Below are 24,258 nucleotides of genomic sequence, written 5' to 3' on the forward strand. Positions count from 1 at the left end.
ATGAATATGGAGAAATGTTTCTTGGATTTGGCAACGTGGCTCATTGGTATCCTTGGTAAGTTTAAGAGAAGGGTGGACAGATTAAGGTGGATTGAAGAGGAAATAGAGGTGAGGAAATGGAGACCTCTAGTGTAGACAACTGGTTTTAGTTTTGTTGCAAAGAGTGAAGAAATGAGATGATAGGATAAAGGGAAGGTTTTACTTTTAAGATGGTAATGATCCAGTAGAAGCAACTGATGATACAGCAAGGAAAACCCTTTGAGAATGCATGAGGGGGTGGGATGCATAGCACTAGGGGGGTTTGCCCTTTGACGGGGCAAAGACACGTCTTTCATAGTATCAGGAAGGAAGACAAGAGAAGATGGGTACAAATGTAAGAAGGCTTGTGGCGTGCCAGTTGGATGAGAATGTTCCTTTCTGATGATTTTTTTGATGATAATTTTCATTTTCTCAAAGAAATATGAGAAGTCATTAGTTATGGTGGAGTGAGAAAAAAAAGGTGTAGGGTTTGAACAGAGAAAGCATGAAATACCCTACCTCTGGAAGTGGGAAAGTGAACTTACTAGGGAAATTCAGTAAGATTGCCAGAAAAGTCTAATGCCCTTTTGAGGCTTGTGGTCAAGAATTTAAAGTGAAAGCCTCAGTCCTCATTTTAACTTGTTTTCTTTAGAAGGTGAATTGTTGGGTCCAATTAGAATTGGGGTTTTATCAGGTGAGTATAATGGAGAAAGAGAAAAACAAGAGTAGTACGTATTTGTAGGCAATCATAACATCTAAACTGGGTGACACAAGTTATAAATATAAGAATGTGAGAGAGAGTGAAAAAGTAATACACTTAATTGTTTGGAGGTTTTGATGAAGTCAAAGAATCAGAGTTACTATGATCACACAGTTGGGATGAAATAGAGATTTTAGAGATGGTGTGGTTACCGGCAATAACAAACACAGGGATAACCATGATGGGGCGGGGGATGGTTGATGTAGGATGGAAGATTGTTGGCGGTGAGCAGGTAAAGAATTGACAGAGTATTGGGTGGTCATCCACAAAGATGTTGGATGAACAGAAGTAGAGCTGGAAAGGAAGACAATGAGCCATGAGCTAATATTAACTGAGGGAGGAATGATCCACCAAAAGGTCCACAGATGACAGTAACTAGGAGGGGTATTAAGGAATATTGCTAGTGCACTTTAAAGAAGTTGCAGATTTCGAAGCAGAAAGGACGATGCCCATTGGTTGATTTCATATACATATTTTAATATCGTAATTTTGAAGTATCTTAATCTATTCATAAAGTGTTGAGTGATAGTGGAATTAAGAAAAATGTTATATTCCTCCTGTGATTTGTGTTTGTAAATTGTTAGTCTATATACACACACAAAATCAAGGCCTCTATTCCTTTTGTACAAAGAGTGCATTCACTTGAACATATCGCGAAGTTTATACTGCTAAAAGAAACCTGTATTCCAAAAGGAAATCAGTAAGATTGTGTGTGTGAAATCGGTAAGATCTTATTTCTCTAACTTCATTGGCCTAGTACAAGGTAGATAGTAGGCACTTAATTTATGCTTTTGAACCGGGGAATCTCTGTTCTTTCTGGGAAAGGACACCCGCAGACTGCTCCTAGGGGCAATCAAGAAACAAAAGGGCCCTCTAACATCTCCCCCCAGGAGCTGATAGGGTCCTGGCTATTTGCTTTCACGGGAAAATTCCTCCAGAGAACGCATTCAAATTTCTCCCAGCAAATCACAGTGGCCTACAGCCAACTCCTTTTCGCTCATTGGCCGACTGGAAACTTCAGCCACTCCAGGCCTCCCGCCTCTTAATCGGGAGCCAATAGGAAAGATTATCGCTTCGTAACTTAGTGTCATCAGGTACCGTACTTGCAATTGGCTACTGGAGCTACGATCGAGAAGTAGGCGGGGCCACGCCAGCCGGCCTATATAAGAAGAGGACAAAGGCGGCGCGCCGCCTGTGTCATCCGCCATCTTGTGCGAAGCAAGGTGGCATCCACGTTTCCTGAGCGCCTTCTCCGCTTCTGCCTCGACCGCCCCTTGGTCACAGACATGTCTCGGGATCGGTTCCGGAGTCGCGGCGGTGGTGGCGGCGGCTTCCACCGGCGAGGAGGCGGCGGCGGCCGCGGCGGCCTCCACGACTTCCGCTCCCCGCCGCCCGGCATGGGCCTCAATCAGAACCGCGGACCCATGGGTCCCGGGCCGGGCCAGGGTGGCCCCAAGCCCCCGATCCCGCCACCGCCTCCGCACCAACAGCAGCAGCAGCCGCCGCCTCAGCAGCCGCCCCCACAGCAGCCGCCGCCGCTTCAGCCGCCGCCTCACCAGCAACCGCATCAGCCGCCGCATCAGCCGCCGCATCAGCAGCCGCCGCCGCCCCCGGACTCGTCCAAGCCTGTCGTTCCTCAGGGACCCGGCCCGGCTCCCGGGGTCGGCAGCGCTCCGCCGGCCTCCGGCGCGGCGCCGCCCGCCACTCCCCCGACCTCGGGGGCCCCCCCGGGACCGGGCCCCACGCCGACCCCGCCGCCCGCTGTCACCTCGGCGCCCCCTGGCGCGCCCCCGCCCGCGCCGCCAAGCAGCGGGGTCCCCACCACCCCCCCTCAGGCCGGGGGCCCGCCGCCGCCTCCCGCAGGGGGCCCAGTCCCAGGGCCTAAGCAGGGCCCCGGCCCCGGCGGCCCGAAAGGCGGCAAAATGCCAGGCGGGCCGAAGCCCGGCGGGGGTCCGGGCCTAAGCACTCCTGGCGGCCACCCCAAGCCGCCGCACCGGGGCGGCGGGGAGCCCCGCGGGGGCCGGCAGCACCACCCGCCCTACCACCAGCAGCACCACCAAGGGCCCCCGCCCGGCGGGCCCGGCGGCCGCAGCGAGGAGAAGATCTCCGACTCGGAGGTGAGTGTCTCCGGAGGACGCGTCGGCTTCCCTAAGATGGCGGCGGCCCCCTCCTCCTTCCCCTCCGCGGCCTCCATTTTGTCGGGCACCGGAAAGGACGCCTGCGCGGGCGGCAGGGGGCGGGGCCGGCTGCCGGGGAGGGGGCCGGCGTGGGGCCTCTGGTCGCCCCGGCCTGGCGTCCCGCCTGCCTGGGGACCGAGGGGCGGGGCGGAGGAAGGAGGCGCTGGGAGGCTGTGATGCGGCCTGTTAGAGCTAGCGGGTCCCGGGGAACGAGTGCAGCAGGGCGTGAGAGAGGCGGAGATGGGAGAGTTCCGGTCTCAGCGGCGCAGGCGCAAGTCGTCCCGGTGACAGCGGGATTTTGGTCGTTGTCTTTTCTCATTTAAGGCTCGATTATCATTTTAAGTTTTGTCTGCCGAGATTTAGATTTGTCGGGGACGCTCAGCATATACGGCTGACGAGGTGGCTGACACACAGGTTGCTGTGTAGAGAGGTCTGTGTGTCTGTTCTCAAGAGTATCCTGGATTATTTGGGTTTTTTGGTGTTAGGATTATATTGGCGATCATATTGGAAATTCCGCAAATGTAGTAGAGCCCTGATTTTGACTTGAAACGGAACAGGGGAGCAACCCGATAACTTAGCCAGTTCGGGAAAAGCGAAAATTATTGCTGGGTTTTCCTACTTGCAGAGGTCGCTGGTGTCTGAAATTCCCATCCTTTTTCATCAGGGGTTTAAAGCCAACTTGTCTCTCTTGAGGAGGCCTGGAGAGAAAACGTACACTCAGCGCTGTCGGTTGTTTGTTGGGAATCTACCCGCTGATATCACGGAGGATGAATTCAAAAGACTATTTGCTAAATATGGAGAACCAGGAGAAGTTTTTATCAACAAAGGCAAAGGATTCGGATTTATTAAGCTTGTGAGTTTGATTTTATGTAGAATTAAAAATGTCTTTTTTTTTTTTTTGCTACTACATACTGGTTTTTAAACCAACAAAAATAAGTGGGTTTTCAGAATTTTTATTATTTTTGAGAAAAGATGCAGTTGCTGGTCAGTGTATAATTGTGGGTATCTAAGAAAGGAGGGGAGTGGGCAAAGCTTTTAATTGCCTGCCCTGAATGGTGTCAGGGAGGGCTGCCTGAAGCCACTTGACCTGAGCCGCAGGAAGAATAGGAGTGGGAATTAGGCTTGTGGCAGTTTCAGAGCGGGCATTAGCCAATTTTGAGATCATTAACGTGAGTGTGTCTGATACTTTCAGGAGTCTAGAGCATTGGCTGAAATTGCCAAAGCTGAACTTGACGATACCCCCATGAGAGGTAGACAGCTTCGGGTTCGCTTTGCCACACATGCCGCTGCCCTTTCTGTTCGAAATCTTTCACCTTACGTTTCCAATGAACTGTTGGAAGAAGCCTTTAGCCAGTTTGGTCCTATTGAAAGGGCTGTAGTAATTGTGGATGATCGTGGAAGGTCTACAGGGAAAGGCATTGTTGAATTTGCTTCTAAACCAGCAGCAAGAAAAGCATTTGAAAGGTGCAGTGAAGGCGTTTTCCTACTGACAACGTAAGTTCTTGTGATTATTCCAATAATTTCTCTTCATTAATTTGTATGAGGAAGTTGCAAGTGGAACAGAGTTAAGATGGCGCTATTTTTGTTATTAGAACTCCTCGTCCAGTCATTGTGGAACCACTCGAACAATTAGATGATGAAGATGGTCTTCCTGAAAAACTTGCACAGAAGAATCCAATGTATCAAAAGTAAGATTGATTAAACTTTGGGGCAGTTTTTAAGTGTAAATGGTAACTTGTTCTAGGAATTTTTCAAATGTGCTTAAAATATGCAAAATTCTTCTAAATGGATGTGCTTAATAAAAACCTCAGGCTCAGAAAGTTAGAGGTTTTGAAGCAGTTAAATGTCTGATGTTTGTTTCTGAGGTAGGTATGTTTCACATGCAGTCTTATTTTGTCCTTAGAACAACTGCATGATGTGTCGGTGTCTTCGTATTTTGAGAATGGGAAAATGTGGGGCTGGCCTCGTGGCCGAGTGGTTAAGTTCGCGCGCTCCGCTGCAGGCGGTCCAGTGTTTCATTGGTTCGAATCCTGGGCGCGGACATGACACTGCTCATCCAACCACGCTGAGGCGGCGTCCCGCATGCCACAACTAGAAGGACCCACAACTGAAAATACACAACTATGTACCGGGGGGCTTTGGGGAGAAAAAGGAAAAGATGAAATCTTTAAAAAAAAAAAAAAAAAAAAAGAATGGGAAAATGTATTTCTTGACTAGGTTTTGGCTAGAGCAAATAGAATTAGGAAATGGAAAAAGGAGGATTTCTTTCCAGTGCCCGTACTCTGTTACTGTATCATTCTGGGGCATGTATTGTGTGTCGTGTGAAGATATTTTATGTGAACCAGGGTGTTCTTGGGCTTTTGATATTCCTTACAGGTGATAGGGCCAGGGGAAAGGCCAGTGTTTTTAGGGGAATCAAATAGTATTTTTTTGTGTGCATCCACAAATTGATTCACGTTTAAATATTGTCAGAGAGAGAGAAACTCCTCCTCGTTTTGCCCAGCATGGCACATTTGAGTACGAATATTCTCAGCGCTGGAAGTCCCTGGATGAAATGGAAAAACAGCAAAGGGAACAAGTTGAAAAAAACATGAAAGATGCAAAAGACAAACTGGAAAGTGAAATGGAAGATGCCTATCATGAGCATCAGGCAAATCTTTTGCGTCAAGGTAAAAAAAAAAATCCTTTGTGATAGGACCAATTGCTTTTTTAACTTACTTGAAATTCATTAATGTGAATTCAAAACAAAATTTTCCAATGTTCAGATCTGATGAGACGCCAGGAAGAATTAAGACGCATGGAAGAACTTCACAATCAAGAAATGCAGAAACGTAAAGAAATGCAATTGAGGTAAAATTTTGTTGAACTAAGGTTTTTGGTTCTGCATTAACATTTAGAGGAAAGCTGTACCTAAATTTTGCAGGTGAGTCAGATGCGTTCAAAGAGGTTAGATACCGTGTCAGTGGTCTAACTCTTAAATTGGAATAGACTGTAAGAATTTCATTAATATTGCTTATTTTCTCTGCCAGAATGCCTCTAGGGCTATTCTCTTAGACTCACTTTCCAGACCTTTGTGTGTGTTTGCTCTAACCTAGACTTTGTAAAGCTTTTAGGGGAACTACTAGCTTTCTACAAATTGAATTATAAAAGATGGGGATAACACTCAGGTTTATATGCTTGATGAATATTTCCAGGCAAGAGGAGGAACGACGTAGAAGGGAAGAAGAGATGATGATTCGTCAGCGTGAGATGGAAGAACAAATGAGACGCCAAAGAGAGGAAAGTTATAGCCGGATGGGCTACATGGATCCAGTAAGTATACTTCTGTTGTGATCTAATTGGAGTTGTCTATAAAACTTGTAGGTACCTAGAACGAAATGTTACTCAGTTAAGTAGAACATTTTACATTATAGCTAATTTGTGTGTGTGTGTGAGGAAGACTGGCCCTGAGCTAACATGTGTTGCTAATCTTCTTTTTGCTTGAGGAAGATTGTCCCTGAGCTAACATCTGTGCCAATCTTCCTCTATTTTATATGTGGGACACCGCCACAGTACGGCTTGATGTGTGTAGGTCCGCGCCCGAGATCCGAACCTGTGAACCCTGGGCCACCGAAGCCGAGCATGCAAACTTAACTACTACGCCACCGGGCCAGGCTTTTTATTTTTTCTGTAAACAATTGTATTACTTTTGATGACTGATATGCGTTGAATTTTATCTTCTTAGTTGGGCCAAAAGATTTCATTGGTTGGGAAGAAGCTTTATAGATCTTCTGATAATTGAATCTTAATAACTAGTTTCAGAATGTTGATTTTGAAGTTGACTTGGTCTTCTTTTAAAAGTTAAAATTTTTTTTTATGTTTTGGAAATTTCTGTTCTCAAGAATACTTGTTGTGGGTATAGTACAGATGTGTGAAAGAGATTTTTTTTTTTCAGAGAGAGAGAGACATGAGAATGGGTGGTGGAGGAGCAATGAACATGGGAGGTAAGCATGAAAATCAAATTATCAGTACCATTAGAGAGCAGTGTTTTGGTTGAGTCGTAACCAGCATTTTTGTTTCCTAGATCCCTATGGTTCAGGAGGCCAGAAATTTCCACCTCTAGGTGGTGGTGGTGGCATAGGTTATGAAGCTAATCCTGGAGTTCCACCAGCAACCATGAGTGGTTCCATGATGGGAAGTGACATGGTAATGTATCCTGTGAGACGTAGTACCAAGGAAATTCTCATTTTCACAACTTATGTGTGTGTTTTTTTTTTTTTTTAAAGTAGGTGACTGGACCTCTTTTAGTTCCCCTATCATGTAAATCCTATTGAGGAATACTTTGGCAACATAGAAGAACTCAGTGTATGGTAACCTAGACATTACGGTTGCCAACAAGAAGTCAATGCTGTTAGTAGTATGTTGGAGTTATCTTTGGCAATAAGTAGACTTAGGTGCTTTCTGTTATATTGCTTGTGTACTTTTGCACTCTAGCGCATGGCAAATCCAAATTCTAAATGATAGATAAGGTACCTGATTATTCTACATCCAAGTGAGAGTAATCAAATGGCAAACTGTCATTCGTTATGTTGGTATTTGCCATAAGTGTGAATCAGGCTTGTAGTTTGTAGCTTTAGACATGTTTTAGTGATGTATAGGACTTTGACCTATATTTGGTGTGGCTTCTACCCATGATGAAAAGGGAATTGTTTAGTGTTTTGACTCGTCGTTTTCCCACCTGTTGGGCCTGTTCATAGGTACACCATCTAAAATAAACTGACATCTCTATTTTGCTACAGGGTAGCAAAAATCAGTGGTAATTTTAAGCATACTAGTTGTGTGCATTTGATCTGAACCATCTTGGTGCTATCATACTGTAGCTGTACAGATAGCCTGTCAGGATGCTTTAGACCAACCAAGTGAATTGGTCTGAGTGGCTGTATTAGTGCTTTAAAAATCCTTAGGGGAAATGAATATTGGCTTTAGAGGTGGGTTTAGAGAAGAGTGCATTTTCACAAGCGATTGAATCGGATTGGTTCACCTACGGGCTTTTGGCAAAGGAGGGAAGCTGCAGCGTGTAGTTCACTAGATACATTCTACAAATGGGAACATAAGTAGTTAGTATGGGGCCTCATCTATTTAAAATCTACTTAAGACTTTTTGAGAATTAGAGTCGTAAATAGCTGGTTGGGTTAAATGTAGTGCTGTGAGTTTTTTTGAAATTGAATTTTTAAAAAATTGGGGTAACATTATGGTTTATATCCTTCCTAAAAGGCAGATAGTAGGTATATATCAAATTTGTAAAATCTAATTTGATGTGTTCCCACAGTTAAGGTTCTATATTCCAAGAACAGGTAGCTCCTGGGTTTTCAGATGTTACAATAACACAATTGTGAGACCCCTAGATTTTCCTTTTTAACTTTTTGAAATACTCAGTACAGTGTGCTAAAATCATAAAACTTGTAAGAGTTTGCAAAATAACTTAAAGGATTGAGATTTAGTCCTTTCAAGTGGCCTTATAGTAGTTTGTAGGAAACATGTTGAAATTATGGGAACAATTAAACTCTGGTGGCCGTTTTAGTTTTGTTTTTTTTTTTTTTTTGAGTAATTCTCTCAGTAACTGATCTGTTTTAAATGGAGTTTGGAAGACAGTTCAGGATGCTGTGCTTGCATATCTGTAGGATTCTTCTGTTTGGGTGCATAGGTTTCTAAGATTAGAATTACCTAAAACTAGATGGAATAATGAAGTCCTGCTTTATTGCAGTCACTAAAGCTTGGTGTTAATGCTATTTGGGAGATACCCAAAACAGAATCATAACAAAGTATCAGTGGATTTTTCTAAGACCTAAAGGCGAAGTTGGGCTCTTATGGGGTGGGCTGTATATTCAGTCCATTTGCAATAATACAGAATAGTACTGTGAACATAATTGTCTGGTTATATAGTGATGGCTCTGAAGGTGGTATACCTGTGAGAATGTGGCAGCACATGTTTTTTAATCAAGTTATTGTGCCGGTTAAGTGACTAAATCTATTAGTCTTTTATGCTTTTTCTTTTTGTAGTCTGGTAGCATTTTATTAAAACTTTGAACCTTTTAAGATTTGTGCAACTTAGCAGATGTGTCTTAAGATCTTGAAAAGCACAAGGTTTCTTATGCAGCACATGCCACTAACTGGTGAGTAGGTCTTTGTCACTTGACTGAGTGAATTGAATCTGTCTGGTTGGGCTTGGCAGGCTTACTTGGAAATTAAATTTCCTGTTCAGATCTTCAAAGTGAGAAGTTTGCAAGCTTTCCAGTGGGTTAATCTGATGTGAAATTTCTTAAAACTCATTTTGGAATGGGTTTTCACATCTGCACTAATTCTTAAATTTTTTAGCACTACAGGGAAGATCTATTCTTTGAAACAGGTGTATGAGAATGGCTCAAGTGGGAACATACCACAAGGCATGTATTATCGTAAACTAATTTTCAAATTACCCTTTTTTCCTTTCTATGTTCCCGGTACCTGTGGATCGACTCATTGGTGATTGTATCGACGAACGTTGACTACGGAACCTTCTAAAATATTTACTTAACACACATGGACATCAACTACATATAATGAACTGTTAATTACTGTTTCAATAGCGTACTGAGCGCTTTGGGCAGGGAGGTGCGGGACCTGTGGGTGGACAGGGTCCTAGAGGAATGGGGCCTGGAACTCCAGCAGGATATGGTAGAGGGAGAGAAGAGTATGAAGGCCCAAACAAAAAACCCCGATTTTAGATGTGATATCTAGGCTTTCATTCCAGTTTGTTTTTGTCTTTTCTTGTTTAGATACCAATCTTTTAAATTCTTGCATTTTAGTAAGAAAGCTACCTTTTTATGGATGTTAGCAGTTTATTGACCTAATATTTGTAAATGGTCTGTTTGGGCAGGTAAAATTATGTAATGCAGTGTTTGAAACAGGAATTTTTTTTCCTTTTTATTTCCTTTTTTTTTAAACTGTATAATGTCCCTCAAGTTATGGCAGTGTACCTTGTGCCACTGAATTTCCAAAGTGTACCAATTTTTTTTTTTACTGTGCTTCAAATAAATAGAAAAAAATAGTTATGATATTGATCTTCAACTTTTGCCATTCATGCTTCTATGCACATTAGGCTAGGTATTCCACTTTGAAAGCATGAGAGTGTCTAGGCCTTTGAATGGCATATGCCATTTCTGGGAAATGTATTTGTAGGCTAAGTACTACTTTCTACAAATAACTACCCCCTTGTTTTAAAGAGAAGAGATGCATATTGAAGTAGTTTGATGATTTGATTTGTTTGGCATTATAGGAAGCAAGTTGGTGCTAAGTATTTAAATGGTTATGTAAGCAAAGCTGAACTGTAAATCTTCATTCAGGAATGTGTATTAAGATTATGGAATGGGTGTAAGACTATTGGTAGGGGGAGAAAGTGGGTATGACTAAATGGATCTTTTATGGCACTATGATCTATCCTTTCCTTGAAAGTTTCTGAAGAAAAAGTGGAAAGATCATTTTGTTGCATTCCTCCATTCTTATTTTTAAAGAACAAGCCCAAGCCCTACAAATGGCTTGTAATGAACTTTCACATTTGAATTAAAGATTGTTAAACATGAAGTCTTTTCATGTATTACTTCAAGTGATTATAAAGGTGGGGTTTAGTCTGAAAAATTCAACTTGAAAGTAAGAAGTGTAGTGACCATAAAGTAGGCTTAGCTCTACATACATTTGTACTCTGTAACTTTTACATCTCCTTGTGCTACTTCTGTTGGGCAAAATATGTAGGACTATAAAAATCTGTTCTCTTTTCTAAGAGTTAGTGGTGACTGTTAACTTAGGGTTGCAGATAACCATTCTTATTGTAAAATATTTGTTAACCTGTTTTTCCATAGTTTCCTTTTGATGTAGCACTAAATCTGGAGAGAGTTGCTTATGCTACACAGTACAAATATCCCTTCTTCCCACCATGAAGCTTTGGAGTGTTTCGATGGTGTTGTCAGTATATTGTCAACCTCATTGACTCTCCTTCCATTAGAATAAGAGACATTTTGACTAAATATTAAAAGTAGGTTGTTACTGTTGTCTGTTAGTACAATGGGAACCTGGTTTCTCAGTATATATATGTTAGCAGGGGAACCTTAAAAGTAGGTAAAGTAATTGAATGGTTTGGCTTTGTTCTTAGTTATGTTTCCATTCAAATTTGTACATTATAGAACTCTTACTATGGAATGTGTCTTCCTCCTTTTTACCTCTGTTCTTGGTGCTAATTGGCAAAAGTAAAATTCTAAATCAAATCCTTGTTAAAATGCTGAAGTTTAGTATTGTGCCTGAGTACAAAGGGAACCCTATTGTTGAAACAATTGAGTACTTTCTGCATAGGCAACCGGATAATACTAAAACACTAGTGGAGTATAAAGGCATGCCACCCAATTCTGGTTGTGTGACTGACAGGTACATGGTGTGCTAATTAAGGGAGAGAATCGCATTAGAAAATGTTCATTATTACTATTCACCAAGACACTTGGAAATGGGTAGCTCTACCATAATTCTATCAATGAGGAAGTTGTGTTCCAGGTTATTTATTGGTGATATGTATGAGATTTTTCTGTACGGAAACAAGGGTCTTGATTTGAAAGGAGTCCGTTACAATTTGATTGAATTGTATGGTAGGGACTCCGCTAATGATAAGAAAATAAGGGGTGTTCATGGGACACCCACAAAGGGTGAACTTGAATGTGTGTGGGTGGGGGCTGGTGGGGAAATGGGAAAATCTGCCTATAAAATTAATGTTTCAGTTTATTTTTCAGATTACATGCCTTTCTTTATAAGGGATGCTGGCACAGACCCCTAAAATAAGCTTTTGGTAGTACTGTACCTTTGAAGAGTGGTGAAGGATGCTAATGGATAATCTCCTGAAAGTTGTGGTTTTGATAGCCTTACTTTGGGCTGTAGAATTGCTAAACATTGTTTAGCAAATAATGTTGCTTAGTTTCAACTAAGTTTTGACTTTCATCACTGAAACAGCAGTGTGCCAAGGGTTGTAAGCTACTCAAATAGACTTTCAATAAGTCTTGCAATGTATATGATAGTTTTTAGCCTAATGTGAATTTAAATCATCTTAAAAAGTAGTTTCCTAAAAGCTGATATGAAACTTGGGGTGGGAAGGGGAAGGTAGTACTTACGAAGTATTTTAGCCATTTTTCTCATTTAAAGAAACCACCTGCCCCCATTTCCTCTTCTTCACTTTCTCTCATAATTCTGTTTTAAGAGGAATAATGATTCTTGTTAAGCTTATTAACTCCTAATCTTTAAAAACTACATTCTCTAAGAGACCCCAGTGTATTTTATAGGTATCTCATAGGCTGAAGCCATTGGCTCACATTATTTAGTGAAACCATAATCCTCTTTGCGTAGAACACTAAACTCCTAAGTTAGAAGTACTATAAACCCCACCACTCTTTATAGATGTATTATACCACTAATATAAACATCATAATTTGGGAAATTGTAATGTTACGCCTGTGCAATTTTTCTAAGTGGCATATTATGGCAGATAAAAATTTAGGTACTTGGCTTTTCTTGGGCAAGCCACTAAGTTGTGGCGGAATGTTTTCTGGTGTCTTGGACTGCAATTGTGCACTATTAAAGTAGTGGCCTGCTACATAACTGCGTTTAGCCAGCATTTCTGCAGTGCGTAACTGTGAGGAACGTAGTACCGCAAATGGCAATGGACATTAGGACCCGGATGTAGTATTCCTGCTTGCTCCAAGATTCTCATTGCCGACTGCATACAGGTAGGTAACAAGCAATATAATCTAACTTGGTGACTTGCTATGTACTTTTATTCCGTGGTCATTCTGACATCACACTTCTGACGATGAGATTACAGTGCAGCACCTAACACTTGTACGGTAAAGCTAGCTTATGTCAGAACCGTGTGGGTTTGGGTTTAGAGCTGTAATTTGTCAGGCAGAATCCAGTGCTGTTGCAGTTCTCAGATAAAAAGTGCAAACTTGGTTCTTTGGTATATGATTCCAGTTGTGTGGTTTTCTTTAGTTGCATTGTAACTGAAGATAATGTGGAATACATCAGCAGTGTGGGGGAGAGGGAACCAAACCATACTGGGGAAGTAGAGTGCTTTTAGCATCTTGACACGGACTGTATAGCATGTGATAATTAGTCTCTGTTGTAGCAAACTGACCTGCCCATAGGTCACCAATGCCAACAATTTCAGAATGCAATCTTGGTAATTATTCTGCAAGTTGAGGGAATGAAGACTAAAAGTACAGTTTTTTTGTAATGTGATTTAAAATTTTTTAAAAAATGGTCTCCATGGGAAAATCTTTGTTACTAACTTGGGCTTAGATGGGAATCTAATGTGAATAGTTCAAGTTATGTGACTTGTCTAAATATGTCTATACTCTAAACCTGGGGGAAAGTGGTGTGGCACGTTGACTTGCCTACAGTTGAGTGAATACATGTTGGGAATCATTTCCCAATCATAAGACCTCGTCGTATTCTGTAGGATAACTGCAAATCTTCAGAGTAGCTTTTTGAATTTGGTTCCCTTAGCTTTAGGGATGTGATGTTATAATCCAAAATGTTCAATTACCAAAAAAATGAGTCTCAAAAGCCCCTTCCTTTGTTGCTTAGGACTTAGTTTTTGCATCGACAGTTGTTCCAGACCTCAATTCAACTTTGGTTTTTGAACTGGTTTTTAGCTAGCATGCATGAGAAACAGCTTTTCACATATAATCCTTTCTGCTCTGTAATTGGAAATTTGGTTTACTCTGCATAAATCCTGGTGAAAACTCTTCATGACTTTGAGCAGTTTCTTCCATTGTATCAAGAAAAATGGCTTGCTCTTGGCAAGCGATTCACAAGATGGGGACAGATTTGTACTTGAATATGTAGTTCATTCAAGCAAGTAACTGGACTCTCCTGCCAGATGAAAGAACAAATGGTGACTAGTTTAGCTGTCTATATTAATAATACAATGCAGATCAAACATAATGCTCAATGTTAGTGACAGGAGTGTCACTAAATTGGCATACAGCCCTGATTGCGTTTTCCTGTGGCATAATCTTAAATCGGTGGCCAACACATGCTACCGTGATTTAGCGATTGTTTAGAAATAAAAGCTCAGGTTTATTTCCTAACGGTCAACAACTTTGAGAGAATGTACTTGTTACAATATATGGACTTTGGGGAATATCTTTGGGGTGGGGGGTTAATTTTGCTTCATTCTGCTTATTTCGAGATGAATAGGCTTTTGCACTTTCGAATGAGAAACCTGTGACTTAAGTCAATTCTTGCTAGTTTTGATTTGTATGTAGCTGTAATTTGTGAATCTTAGTGCAGAGGGTCTTAAAAACACTCATTCAAAAAGCTGGGGATAAATGGGTTTCAGTAATAACACTATACTAAGGTGCCTGCATTGTATTTCATAGTCTTGTCTTGTTATAAACCAAAATTATTCTTTTTAATGACAGTGGTCTGAAGTTCAGAGGTGTGATGCCAGAATGCATTTTCGTACTGTTAGGCCCTTGGAACAGATACCGGTGCTTTCTGAAAGATGAAAGAAATGCAATGGGTGCTCTTCACACAAGGTTGCAAAACCTGCAAAGAATGCAAAATAGTCTCAACTTTTCCCCAATAAAGAGATGCGTGTGACTAGTTTTGGACTTTTCACTTTAATGGGGGTTGCATGTCTCCTATTGTTAATCATTGTCAGCTGCAGTGACATGATCCACAGTCCTGCATTTACTGCCTTTCCCTTAATGATTTTGGGTAGGTTTTAGGAGCCAGGATGTTTGTTCTGGGCCTTTATTTGGTTGGCTTTAGCTGATAATGTTTCAGTGCTCTGTCAGCTAGTGCAGTTCTCAAATGGCTGCCTATTAGGGAAAGAATTCAGAGGATTTGACTGCTCCTAATCATCTGTCATTGCTGCTAGATAATGATTGGCAATTTTTAAGACTCAACTGTGGAAATCGCAGAGTTGTTGGTAATCCATCAACCATAAAAACGTTGCTTTTGAACACCAGTGCTGAAAACATTTTATTCGGAGGGAGAAAAGGGGGCTGGATGCAGAATAGGATAATCTGGAGAATGGGGGAAGAATGCAAAACGATATAGTATCCCTTATGGATGGTACATGTGCAACAGGGAACTCTATTTCCTAACACCCTTGGCAGTAACTGATTATCAGGGAGGAATGAAAACCTGGAACTTGAATTAAGGCTGATCTTTCTGGTTTTTGTGCACTGTGGCCCTGCCAGGCGTATATAGTGAAGGTGCATGTCTTCTCCCTCAGAAAAACTCAGGTTCCTTGCTGTCCCAATAAGGCTTAGCTTCCCTGCCCTAACTTAAAACTCAGTCAGGACTTAGAGAGAAAGAACGAGGCAAATATATAGGATTGCAGGGTAACAACTGCATTGTTGGGTTCTGTGGGATGGGGAGGGCACTCTTGGAGGAGGACTGCTGAAGGTGGTCAGTCCACCTGAGAATGGAAGACACACTTGAATGGGGAGCAGGGTATGTACTTTCATATGAAAAGAGCCGATGTTCAAACTCATTTGGTAAGGTAAACGTTGTCACATACCTTCACATAAGGGATAGTATATTTTGGGTTGCAGTCAAACTTCACTGTGCTCAGACTGGTGAAAAGAGAAGTTAGGCTGCTGTATTTTAAAGAAGATACAGTTTTCATTCTAATTCAGGTGTCTGCTTTACTACTTTACATAGGAATAATTTTAGATTTTTTCCCCCCCATGAAGTTTCTTCCTATTTTTTTATGCTGTAACTTGCCCCTTAATCTTTGTCTCTGGAATTTTACTCTTTAAATTTTGAAGTTAACTAGCATTTTCAAACTTTTATACCCTTGTCTTTTATATTAACTTTTTCTTATTATTCTTTAGGTAAGAATGATTGATGTTGGCTGACACTGGAGTGCTTATTCACTTCAAGTAAGTTTCCTTTGAAATTTTAACCTGTAGAAGACTTTGGGTTTGACTTCTCTCTCTTTTTTTTTTTTTCGATTTTATTTTTTTCCTTTTTCTCCCCAAAGCCCCCCGGTACATAGTTGTATATTCTTCATTGTGGGTCCTTCTAGTTGTGGCATGTGGGACGCCGCCCCAGCGTGGCTTGACGAGCAGTGCCATGTCCGCGCCCAGGATTCAAACCAACGAAACACTGGGCTGCCTGCAGCGGAGCGCGCGAACTTAACCACTCGGCCACGGGGCCAGCCCCGGGTTTGATTTCTCTTTAATGGTTAAATAGATTTTGCTATGTGGGGTGAAATGTGTTTGATTTTTTAAAATGCTTGTTTTTTTTAAGATAATATCCCAGTGTTTTTGTTTTTGAAAATAGGTGTGTGCATGTGAGTGTGTGTGTGACAGTTGGAAAGAGAGAAGGTGGGGAATATTTGTTACAAAAATGTCAAACAATAGAAGAATTTTAAAAAGACGCGTGGTTATGTAGAGAAAACAATCATAGAAGATTAGAAAAAGCTTGAATTAGTGGAGAAATACCATATTTTTGGTACTTTAACTTTGCACCCGTTCGAAATCCCCTTAAGATTCTTTTTTACTTATCCAGTAAACAATAGAGGAACAACTACCTAGTTGTTGACAGGAGGAAATATTCCGTAAGGACATGGGAAGGAAATTGAGAGGATATAACCTTGGTGTGTGGGCCAGATCTTTTTTAAGCAATAACATAACAAAAACAAAAAAAACCAAAAACCACTGATTGGAACCCAAACTTGTGCCAAAAAGTGTCTCTCTCGTTGATGACAGAATAAAATGTGCACACTAAAAGTTAATAAAAATGTAATATGTTGAGCATGTTATTTTAATAAAATCATTATGTTTTTAATGATAGGTGGATATTTGTTCTCAAGGCATAACACAGCATGAGCCAACCAAGAAGGAAAGCCACAAGCTGTTAGACTGAGGAATTGTCTAGGTAAGTTGAGTGATTCTTACCTATAAACTGCTTTCAGAAGGATGCTTGGGTGGTACAATAATAACTACTTGTGTGTGAATATCTCATTTTAGTTTCTTCTACATTAAAACTTCCTAGTCGGAAATACATTGCTTTTATAGTACAGTCATGTGCCACATAACAATATGTTTTGGTCAGTGATGGACTAGATATCCAATGGTGATAGAGGATTAGTACCATATAACTTAGGTGTGTAGTAGGCTATACCATGTAGGTTTGTGTAAGTACACTCTCTGATGTTCGCAGAGTGACAAATTCACCTAACTGATGATTTCTCAGAATGTATCCCTGTTGTTAAGTGATATGTGACTGTACTTAAATACTTTCATTTTGACAACCTTTCGAGGTTGTAAACCTTGTCTGTTGGTTTCGCTTAAGCCTCAGAAAAACAGGGACTTGGGTTTTCAATAAAAATATGTATATATATTTACTCTGTCCTTAGCACTATGCAGAGGAGGGTTTGGAAAATTTGAAGTTCTTTTTTTCATCCAAATAATTATATGGTGGGGTCACCTGTAGTTGAAAATAGATGGAGAACAAAATAATAAATAATTATCTACTAGAATCATTGACAATTTTAAAGGGTAACTCAACTTTGCTGTTCTAGTTGGAAAGCAGACACTGTGCAAACAAATGGACCTGGCTGTCTTCCAATAAAACTGTTTGACAAAAAGAGGTGGCTTGTGGATAGTAGCTTATTGTCCTTTCATCTGATATGAATTGCATGTATAGATAGGTATCACTCAGGTTTAAAGGGCTGTAATAATCACAGTTTGGAATTTAAACAGAAAGGGAGAGTACTTTAAGGTTAGAAATAGGGATAACATATAATTTAGGGCTATAGCTTATACCTGGGGAGAGGGAGGGTGCCCATTAATGGACTATCTTGAATGTTGGAGATCTGCCTTCTAAGAGTCTGGTTGCTACTAAAATTTCTTGTAGAAAACAGAAGTTATATTTAATCAGCTGGCTGGGCGACATCCGGTGTTAAGATAATCTTTTATTTTAATGATTACGGAAGCCTTAATATAGTATCACTAAATACTGTTACTACCACAGTCTTTGATTAATTTTTCTTTGGTGATAAGAAGTTTGCTTGTTTAGTGCTAACTGATCTATGTTTGAGAACTTGGTAACTCGGATTCTTATGTCTGTTGGAGTAATTGTTTTTCCTTTAATTGGCAGGATCAGGTGAACTGTGTCCAGAAAACCAGTGAGGAAGATGGCAAAGAGGAATGAACAACCTAATTGTTGTTAATAAAGACATTTAAAAATCAGATTGTTCTTTTATTTGTTTTGGTTTTATTTTTAAGTAGGACTCTTTGATTTCTAGAATTTTCCTTATTTCATCAACTTGTTTCTAGGTGACAAAAAAAGATGTTCATACGGTAGACGAAGAACAGATTAATTCAGGACTCTTTCTTGAGGCCTTCTTGGCAGAGCTACTTCAACTTCTTAATTACTAATCACTTTGATGGTCCTTTACTGTCTACTAACCTCACTTAGTGGCAATTTTAAAATATTGAGGGCTATCACTCCGTATGGATCTTACTCCTAAAGTTATCATGTGACTCATTTGGTAATTCTTAACTACAGTGCTCCTTGATGGATTTTGGGCATAATAGCATTTTATATCCCAGTTTTGTGTATTATAAATGAATTATCAGATGATGGTTACACGGTAGTCATACATCACTTCACAAAGCACAGACAGGATTATGTCTTGCCAAATAATGACCATATTTTGGTTACCCCAACTAGCAATTTCTTTAAGCTAAAATAAAGTTGAATGTTATGTGCAGTGTAATCTGGGTAGATATTCAGAACAATCTATAAATGTAGGGAAAAGTGCAGGAATTAACTGTATAATCTGCTTTATAAAGAAAATTGGAAGTAAAATCTTACCCCCTTCACTCTTGTAGCTCTGATACTAAATTAAACTTGACAGGTAGTCAGTTGAAGAGCTCTTTGACACCACTTAAGCATTTGTTCAGGGTTATGTGTGTGTATGTTTAAAACGTAATTCTGGGGGCTAGTCTGGTGGTATAGTGATTAGGTTTGTGCACTGTTTCAGCAGCCTAGGGATTGTGGGTTCAGATCCTGGGCACAGATCTACACGCTGCTCATCAAAGCCATGCTATGTGGCATCCCATATACAAAATGGAGGAAGATTGTGACACAGGTGTTAGTTCAGAGGCAATCTTCCTCACCAAAAAAAAATCCTGTTGCTGTGTCTATCTGTGGGCTTTGGTGTTTGGGCCTCATTACTAATACTGTAGAATTTCAGAAAGTGCTGTTTTATTAGCTTGCTATGATTAAGCAGGAGAGACTTGGAATTCAGAGCAGTTTGCTCACAATTAGTTAAAATACTCACAAAGGAAAGTTGAAAGTCACAATACTCACTGGTCCCATGAAATTTGATTTGAAAAGCTGTGCATGTATAGTCAGTACCAGGGAAGAGGCCGTAATCCTGCTGGTTTTCTCATGCTCTGTAGTCATTCTGCTTATCCATGGTTGGCGTGTCTTCAAAGAGCCAGAGAGCCCAGCCATCCCAAATCAAGAATCTGTTCTGAATCTGTTGTGGTTCAACTTCTCTGTTACTCCTTTCTGATTGCCAAATTAGCGTCTGAAGCTTTATGGATCTCAAGGCACAAACTGCAATGTAATATAGTGGTTAGGGGCATAATGGGGTCTTAATCACTGGAGTGCGAGGGTTCTGCAATTTGCCCAGCTGGCTTCTCTGGCAAGTTACCTAAATTGCAATTTGCTCGTTGATAAAGTGAACATCCTACCTTTTTCATTGGGTCATTAGGATAAAAGATGATGTACGTAAAGCGTTTAGCATAGTCTCTGGCACGAGGGAGTACGTGGTATTTTCAAATATATAGGCAGTCATTAGGATTCACAGGCAACAAGTAGAGAATTTTTGACCTAATTACAGCATGTAATCCAAAGATCTGATATGCAGTTTTAGGTTTGATAGCAAAGAATAGAGAAGTTAATTTTGGTAAGCCTTCAAACCATGGAGTCTGAAGGGGAAGATTGGCAAGAGATCGTTAGTACTTAAGGGATTGGGAGCCTTGGAAGAAGCCATTAAGGAACGTAGAGGGGCCGGCCCCATGGCCAAGCAGTTATGTTCGCGTGCTCTGCTTTGGTGGCCCAGGGATTTGCTGGTTTGGATCCTGGGTGCTGACATGGCACTGCTCATCAGGCCATGCTGAGATGGTGTCTCACATGGCACACAACCAGAGGCACAACTGGAATACACAGCTATGTACTGGGGGGCCTTGGGGAGGAGGAGGAGGAGAAGAAACCATTGGCAACAGTTGTTAGCTCAAGTGCCAATCTAAGGAAAAAAAAAGTGGAGAAATTGAAACACTCATGCTCTACGGGTGGGAATGTAAAATGGTGCAGCCATCTTGGAAAACAGTCTAGCTGTTCCTCAGTTACCATACAACCTAGCAATTCTAATGCCTGAAAGAAAAGTACACACAAAAATTTGTACATGAATGTTTATAGCATTACTCATAGTAGTCAAAATGTAGAAACATGCTTATCAACTGATGATCAATTGTGGCATATCCATACAGTGGAATATTAGCCATGAGAAGGAATGAAGTAGTGGTACATGCTACAACATAGATGAAGCTTGAAAACTTGCTAAGTGAAGCCAGTCACAAAAGACCACATATGATTCTATGTCTATGCAATGGCCAGAACAGGGAAAACTACAAAGTAGATTAGTGGTTGCCTAGGACTAGGGGGGAGGGTGTTGAGGAAGGGGAGAGTAATGGAGAATAGGGGCGTGACTGCTAAAGGACACAGCGTTTGTTTTTGGGGTAATGAAAACATTCTAAATTACTGGTGACAGATGCACATAGCTGAATATACTAAAAAACATTAAATTGTATACTTTGGATGAATTGTACGTGAATTACATCTCAAACTTTTCTTTTGAGATAATAGGTTTATAACATGAAATTTCAGTTGTACATTATTATTTGTCAGTCACCATATAAATATGCCCCTTCACCCCTTGTGCCCACCTCCGAAACCCCTTCCCTTCTTGTAACCCACTGAGCTGTTCTCTTTGGCCCTGTATTAGTTTATCTTCCACGTATGAGTGAAATCATATAGTATTTGTCTTTCTCTGTCTAGCTTATTTGGCTTAACATAATTCCCTCAAGGACCATCCATGTTGCAAATGGGATGATTTTGTCTTTTTTTTTATGGCTGAGTAGTATTCCATTGTATATACATATCACATCTTTATCCAATCATCAGTCAATGGGCACTTGGGTTGCCTCCACTTCTTGGCTATACCGTATAATGCTGCAATGAACATAGGGGTGCATAAGTCTCTTTGAGTTGTTGATTTCAAGTTCTTTGGATAAATACCCAGTAGTGGGATACCTAGGTCGTATGGGATTTCTATTTTTAATTTTTTTGAGAAATCTGCATACTGTTTTCCATAGTGACTGCACGAGTTTGCATTCCCACCAGCAGTGTATGAGGGTTCCCTTTTCTCCACATCCTCTCCAACGTTGATTTCTTTGTCTTGGTGACGATAGCCATTCTAACAGATGTAAGGTGATATCTTAGTATAGTTGTGCTATGTGGGATGCCACCTCAGCATGGCCTGATGAGTGGTGCCATGTCTGCACTCAGGATCCAAACCAGTGAAACCCTGGACCACCGAAGCGGAGCGTGTTAACTTAACCACTCGGCCACGGGGCCGGCCCCTAGTTTTGATGAATAGGTCTTTCATCTCCTTGGTTAAATTTATTCCTAGATATTTTATTCTTTTTGTTGCGATTGTAAATGGGATTGTACTCTTGAGTTCTCTTTCTGTTAGTTCATTATTAGAGGATAGACATGTAACTGATTTTTCTAAGTTGATTTTGTACCCTGCAATTTTGCTGTAGTTGTTGCTTATTTCTAATAGTTTTCCAATGGATTATTTAGGGTTTTCTATATATAAAATCATGTCATCCGCAAACAGTGAGAGTTTTACTTCTTCATTGTCTATTTGGACTCCTGTTTTTTTTCTTTTAAAGATTTTATTTTTTTCCTTTTTCTCCCCAAAGCCCCCTGGTACATAGTTGTGTATTCTTAGTTGTGGGTCCTTCTAGTTGTGGCATGTAGGACGCTGCCTCAGCATGGCCTGACAAGTGGTGTCATGTCCGTGCCCAGGATCCAAACCGGCGAAACCCTGGGCCACTGCAGCAGAGTGCAGGAACTTAACCACTCGGCCATGTGGCCAGCCCCCTGGACTCCTTTTATGTCCTTTTCTTGCCTAATTGCTCTGGCCAGAACTTCCAATACTATGTTGAATAAGAGTGGTGAGAGTGGGCACCCTTGTTCCTGTTCTCAGAGGGATGGCTTTTGGTTTCTCCCTGTTGAGTATGATGTTGGCTGTGGGTTTGTCATATATGGCCTTTATGTTGAGGCACTTTCCTTCTATACCCATTTTATTGAGAGTTTTTTTTTTATCATAAATGGCTGTTGAGTCCTGTCAAATGCTTTCTCTGCATCTGTTGAGATGATCATGTGGTTTTTATTCCTCATGTTGTTAATGTGGTGTATCACATTGATTGATTTGTGGATGTTAAGCCATTCTTGTGTCCCTGGTATAAATCCCACTTGATCAGGTGTATGACCCTTTTAATATATTGCTGTATTTGGTTTGCCAATATGTTCTTGAGGATTTTTGCATCTATGTTCATCAGTGATATTGGCCTGTAATTTTCCTTGTGTTGTCCTTGTCTGGCTTTGGTATCAGGGTGATGTTGGCCTCGTAGAATATGTTAGGAAGTGTTCCGTTTTCCTCATTTTTTTGGAATAGTTTGAGAAGGATAGGTATTAAATGTTCTTTGAATGTTTGTTAGAATTCTCCAGAGAATCCATCTGGTTCCGGACTTTTATTTTTGGGGAGGTTTTTTATTACTGTTTCAGTCTCTTTACTTGTGATTGGTCTATTCAAATTCTTCTTTTCTTCTTGTTCAGTTTTGGGAGGTTGTATGAGTCTAAGAATTTATCCATTTCTTTTAGATTGTGCAATTTGTTGGCATATAGTTTTTCATAGTATTCTCTTATAATCCTTTGTATTTCTGTGGTATCCATTGCCATTTCTCCTGTTTCATTTCTAATTTTATTTATTTGAGCCTTTTCTCTTTTTTTCTTAGTGAGTCTGGCCATGGGTTTGTCAATTTTGTTTATCTTCTCAATGAACCAGCTGTTTGTGTCATTGATCCTTTCTACCAGTTTTTTTGGTTTCAATATCATTAATTCTACTCTAATTTTTTATTATTTTCCTCCTTCTGCTGACTTTTGGCTTTGTTTGTTCTTCTTTTTCTAATTCTGTTAGGTGTACTTTACCATTGTTAAGATTTCTCTTGTTTGTTAAGGTCAGCCTGAATTGAAATGAATTTCCCTCTTAGGACCACTTTTGTTGCATCTCATATGAGTTGGTATGGTATATTTTCATTTTCATTTGTCTCCAGTTTTTTTTTATTTCTCCTTTAATTTCTTCAGTGATCCTTGGTTGTTCTGTAGCAAGTTGTTTAGTCTCCACTTGTCTGCCACTTTCCCAGCTTTTTTCTTGTAGTCGATTTCTAGTTTCATAGCATTATGTTTAGAAAAGGTACTTGATATAATTTCACTCTTAAATTTATTGAGGCTTGCCTTGTTTCCCAACATATGGTCTATCCTTGAGAATGTTCCATGTACACTTGAGAAGAATATGTATTCTGTTATTTTTTGGATGGAGTGTTCCATTTATATCTATTAAGTCCATCTGGCCTAGTTTTTTGTTTAAATCCACTATTTCTTTGTTGACTTTCTGTCTGGATGATCTATCCATTGATGTAAGTGTGGTGTTAAGGTCCCCTACTATTATTGTGTTGTTGTTAATATCTCCTTTTAGGTTTGTTAATAGCTGTTTTATGCACTTTAGCTCCTTTGTTGGGTGCATATATATTTATAAGTGTTATGTCTTCTTGGTGGAGTGTCCCTTTTATCATTATATACTGCTCCCCTTTGTCTCTCATAACCTGTTTTGTCTTGAAGTCTACTTTGTGTGATATAAGTATGGCAACACCTGCTTTCTTTTCTTTGTCATTATCTTGGAGTATCATCTTCCATCCCTTGACTCTGAGCCTATGTTTGTCTTTAGAGCTGAGATGTGTTTCCTGGAGGCAGCATATTGTTGGGTCTTGATTTTCATCCATCCATCCACTCCAAGTCTTTTTGATTGGAGAATTCCATCCATTTACATTTAGAGTGATTATTGATATATGAGGGCTTACTGCTGCCATT

At 40.5% G+C, this 24,258-nt stretch overlaps 1 protein-coding gene across 3 annotated transcripts; it reads left to right on the forward strand.

The window, feature by feature from the left end:
* The first annotated feature begins 1,944 nt into the window (after nucleotides 1-1,944).
* Nucleotides 1,945-18,218, forward strand: SFPQ (splicing factor proline and glutamine rich). 3 transcript variants are annotated; one of them, XM_008542362.2, is made up of 13 exons: nucleotides 1,945-2,895; nucleotides 3,620-3,808; nucleotides 4,148-4,449; nucleotides 4,548-4,643; nucleotides 5,428-5,624; nucleotides 5,721-5,805; nucleotides 6,150-6,267; nucleotides 6,890-6,938; nucleotides 7,019-7,140; nucleotides 9,561-12,731; nucleotides 15,855-15,902; nucleotides 16,819-16,902; nucleotides 18,127-18,218. In XM_008542362.2, exons 1-10 carry the CDS (start codon nucleotides 2,065-2,067, stop codon nucleotides 9,696-9,698), a joined length of 2,127 nt encoding a protein of 708 aa, XP_008540584.2. In that variant the 5' UTR covers nucleotides 1,945-2,064; the 3' UTR covers nucleotides 9,699-12,731; nucleotides 15,855-15,902; nucleotides 16,819-16,902; nucleotides 18,127-18,218. The 3 variants fall into 3 exon arrangements, with proteins under 3 accessions (XP_008540584.2, XP_070450763.1, XP_008540585.2); XM_070594662.1 differs by having other exon boundaries at nucleotides 9,561-15,902; XM_008542363.2 differs by lacking the exon at nucleotides 9,561-12,731.
* The last annotated feature ends 6,040 nt before the right edge of the window (nucleotides 18,219-24,258 follow it).

This window comes from Equus przewalskii, chromosome 2, assembly GCF_037783145.1.
Source record: "Equus przewalskii isolate Varuska chromosome 2, EquPr2, whole genome shotgun sequence".
NCBI lineage: Eukaryota > Metazoa > Chordata > Mammalia > Perissodactyla > Equidae > Equus > Equus przewalskii.

What these genes read in the sequence shown, in the direction of transcription:
- SFPQ (XM_070594662.1), top strand. Translation starts at nt 2,065, where the DNA reads ATGTCTCGGGATCGGTTCCGGAGTCGCGGCGGTGGTGGCGGCGGCTTC. An exon ending in GGATGGGCTACATGGATCCA is followed by an intron (nt 6,268 to 6,889) that starts GTAAGTATACTT and finishes TTTTTTTTTCAG; the next exon opens with AGAGAGAGAGACATGAGAAT. An exon ending in AGGAGCAATGAACATGGGAG is followed by an intron (nt 6,939 to 7,018) that starts GTAAGCATGAAA and finishes TTTGTTTCCTAG; the next exon opens with ATCCCTATGGTTCAGGAGGC.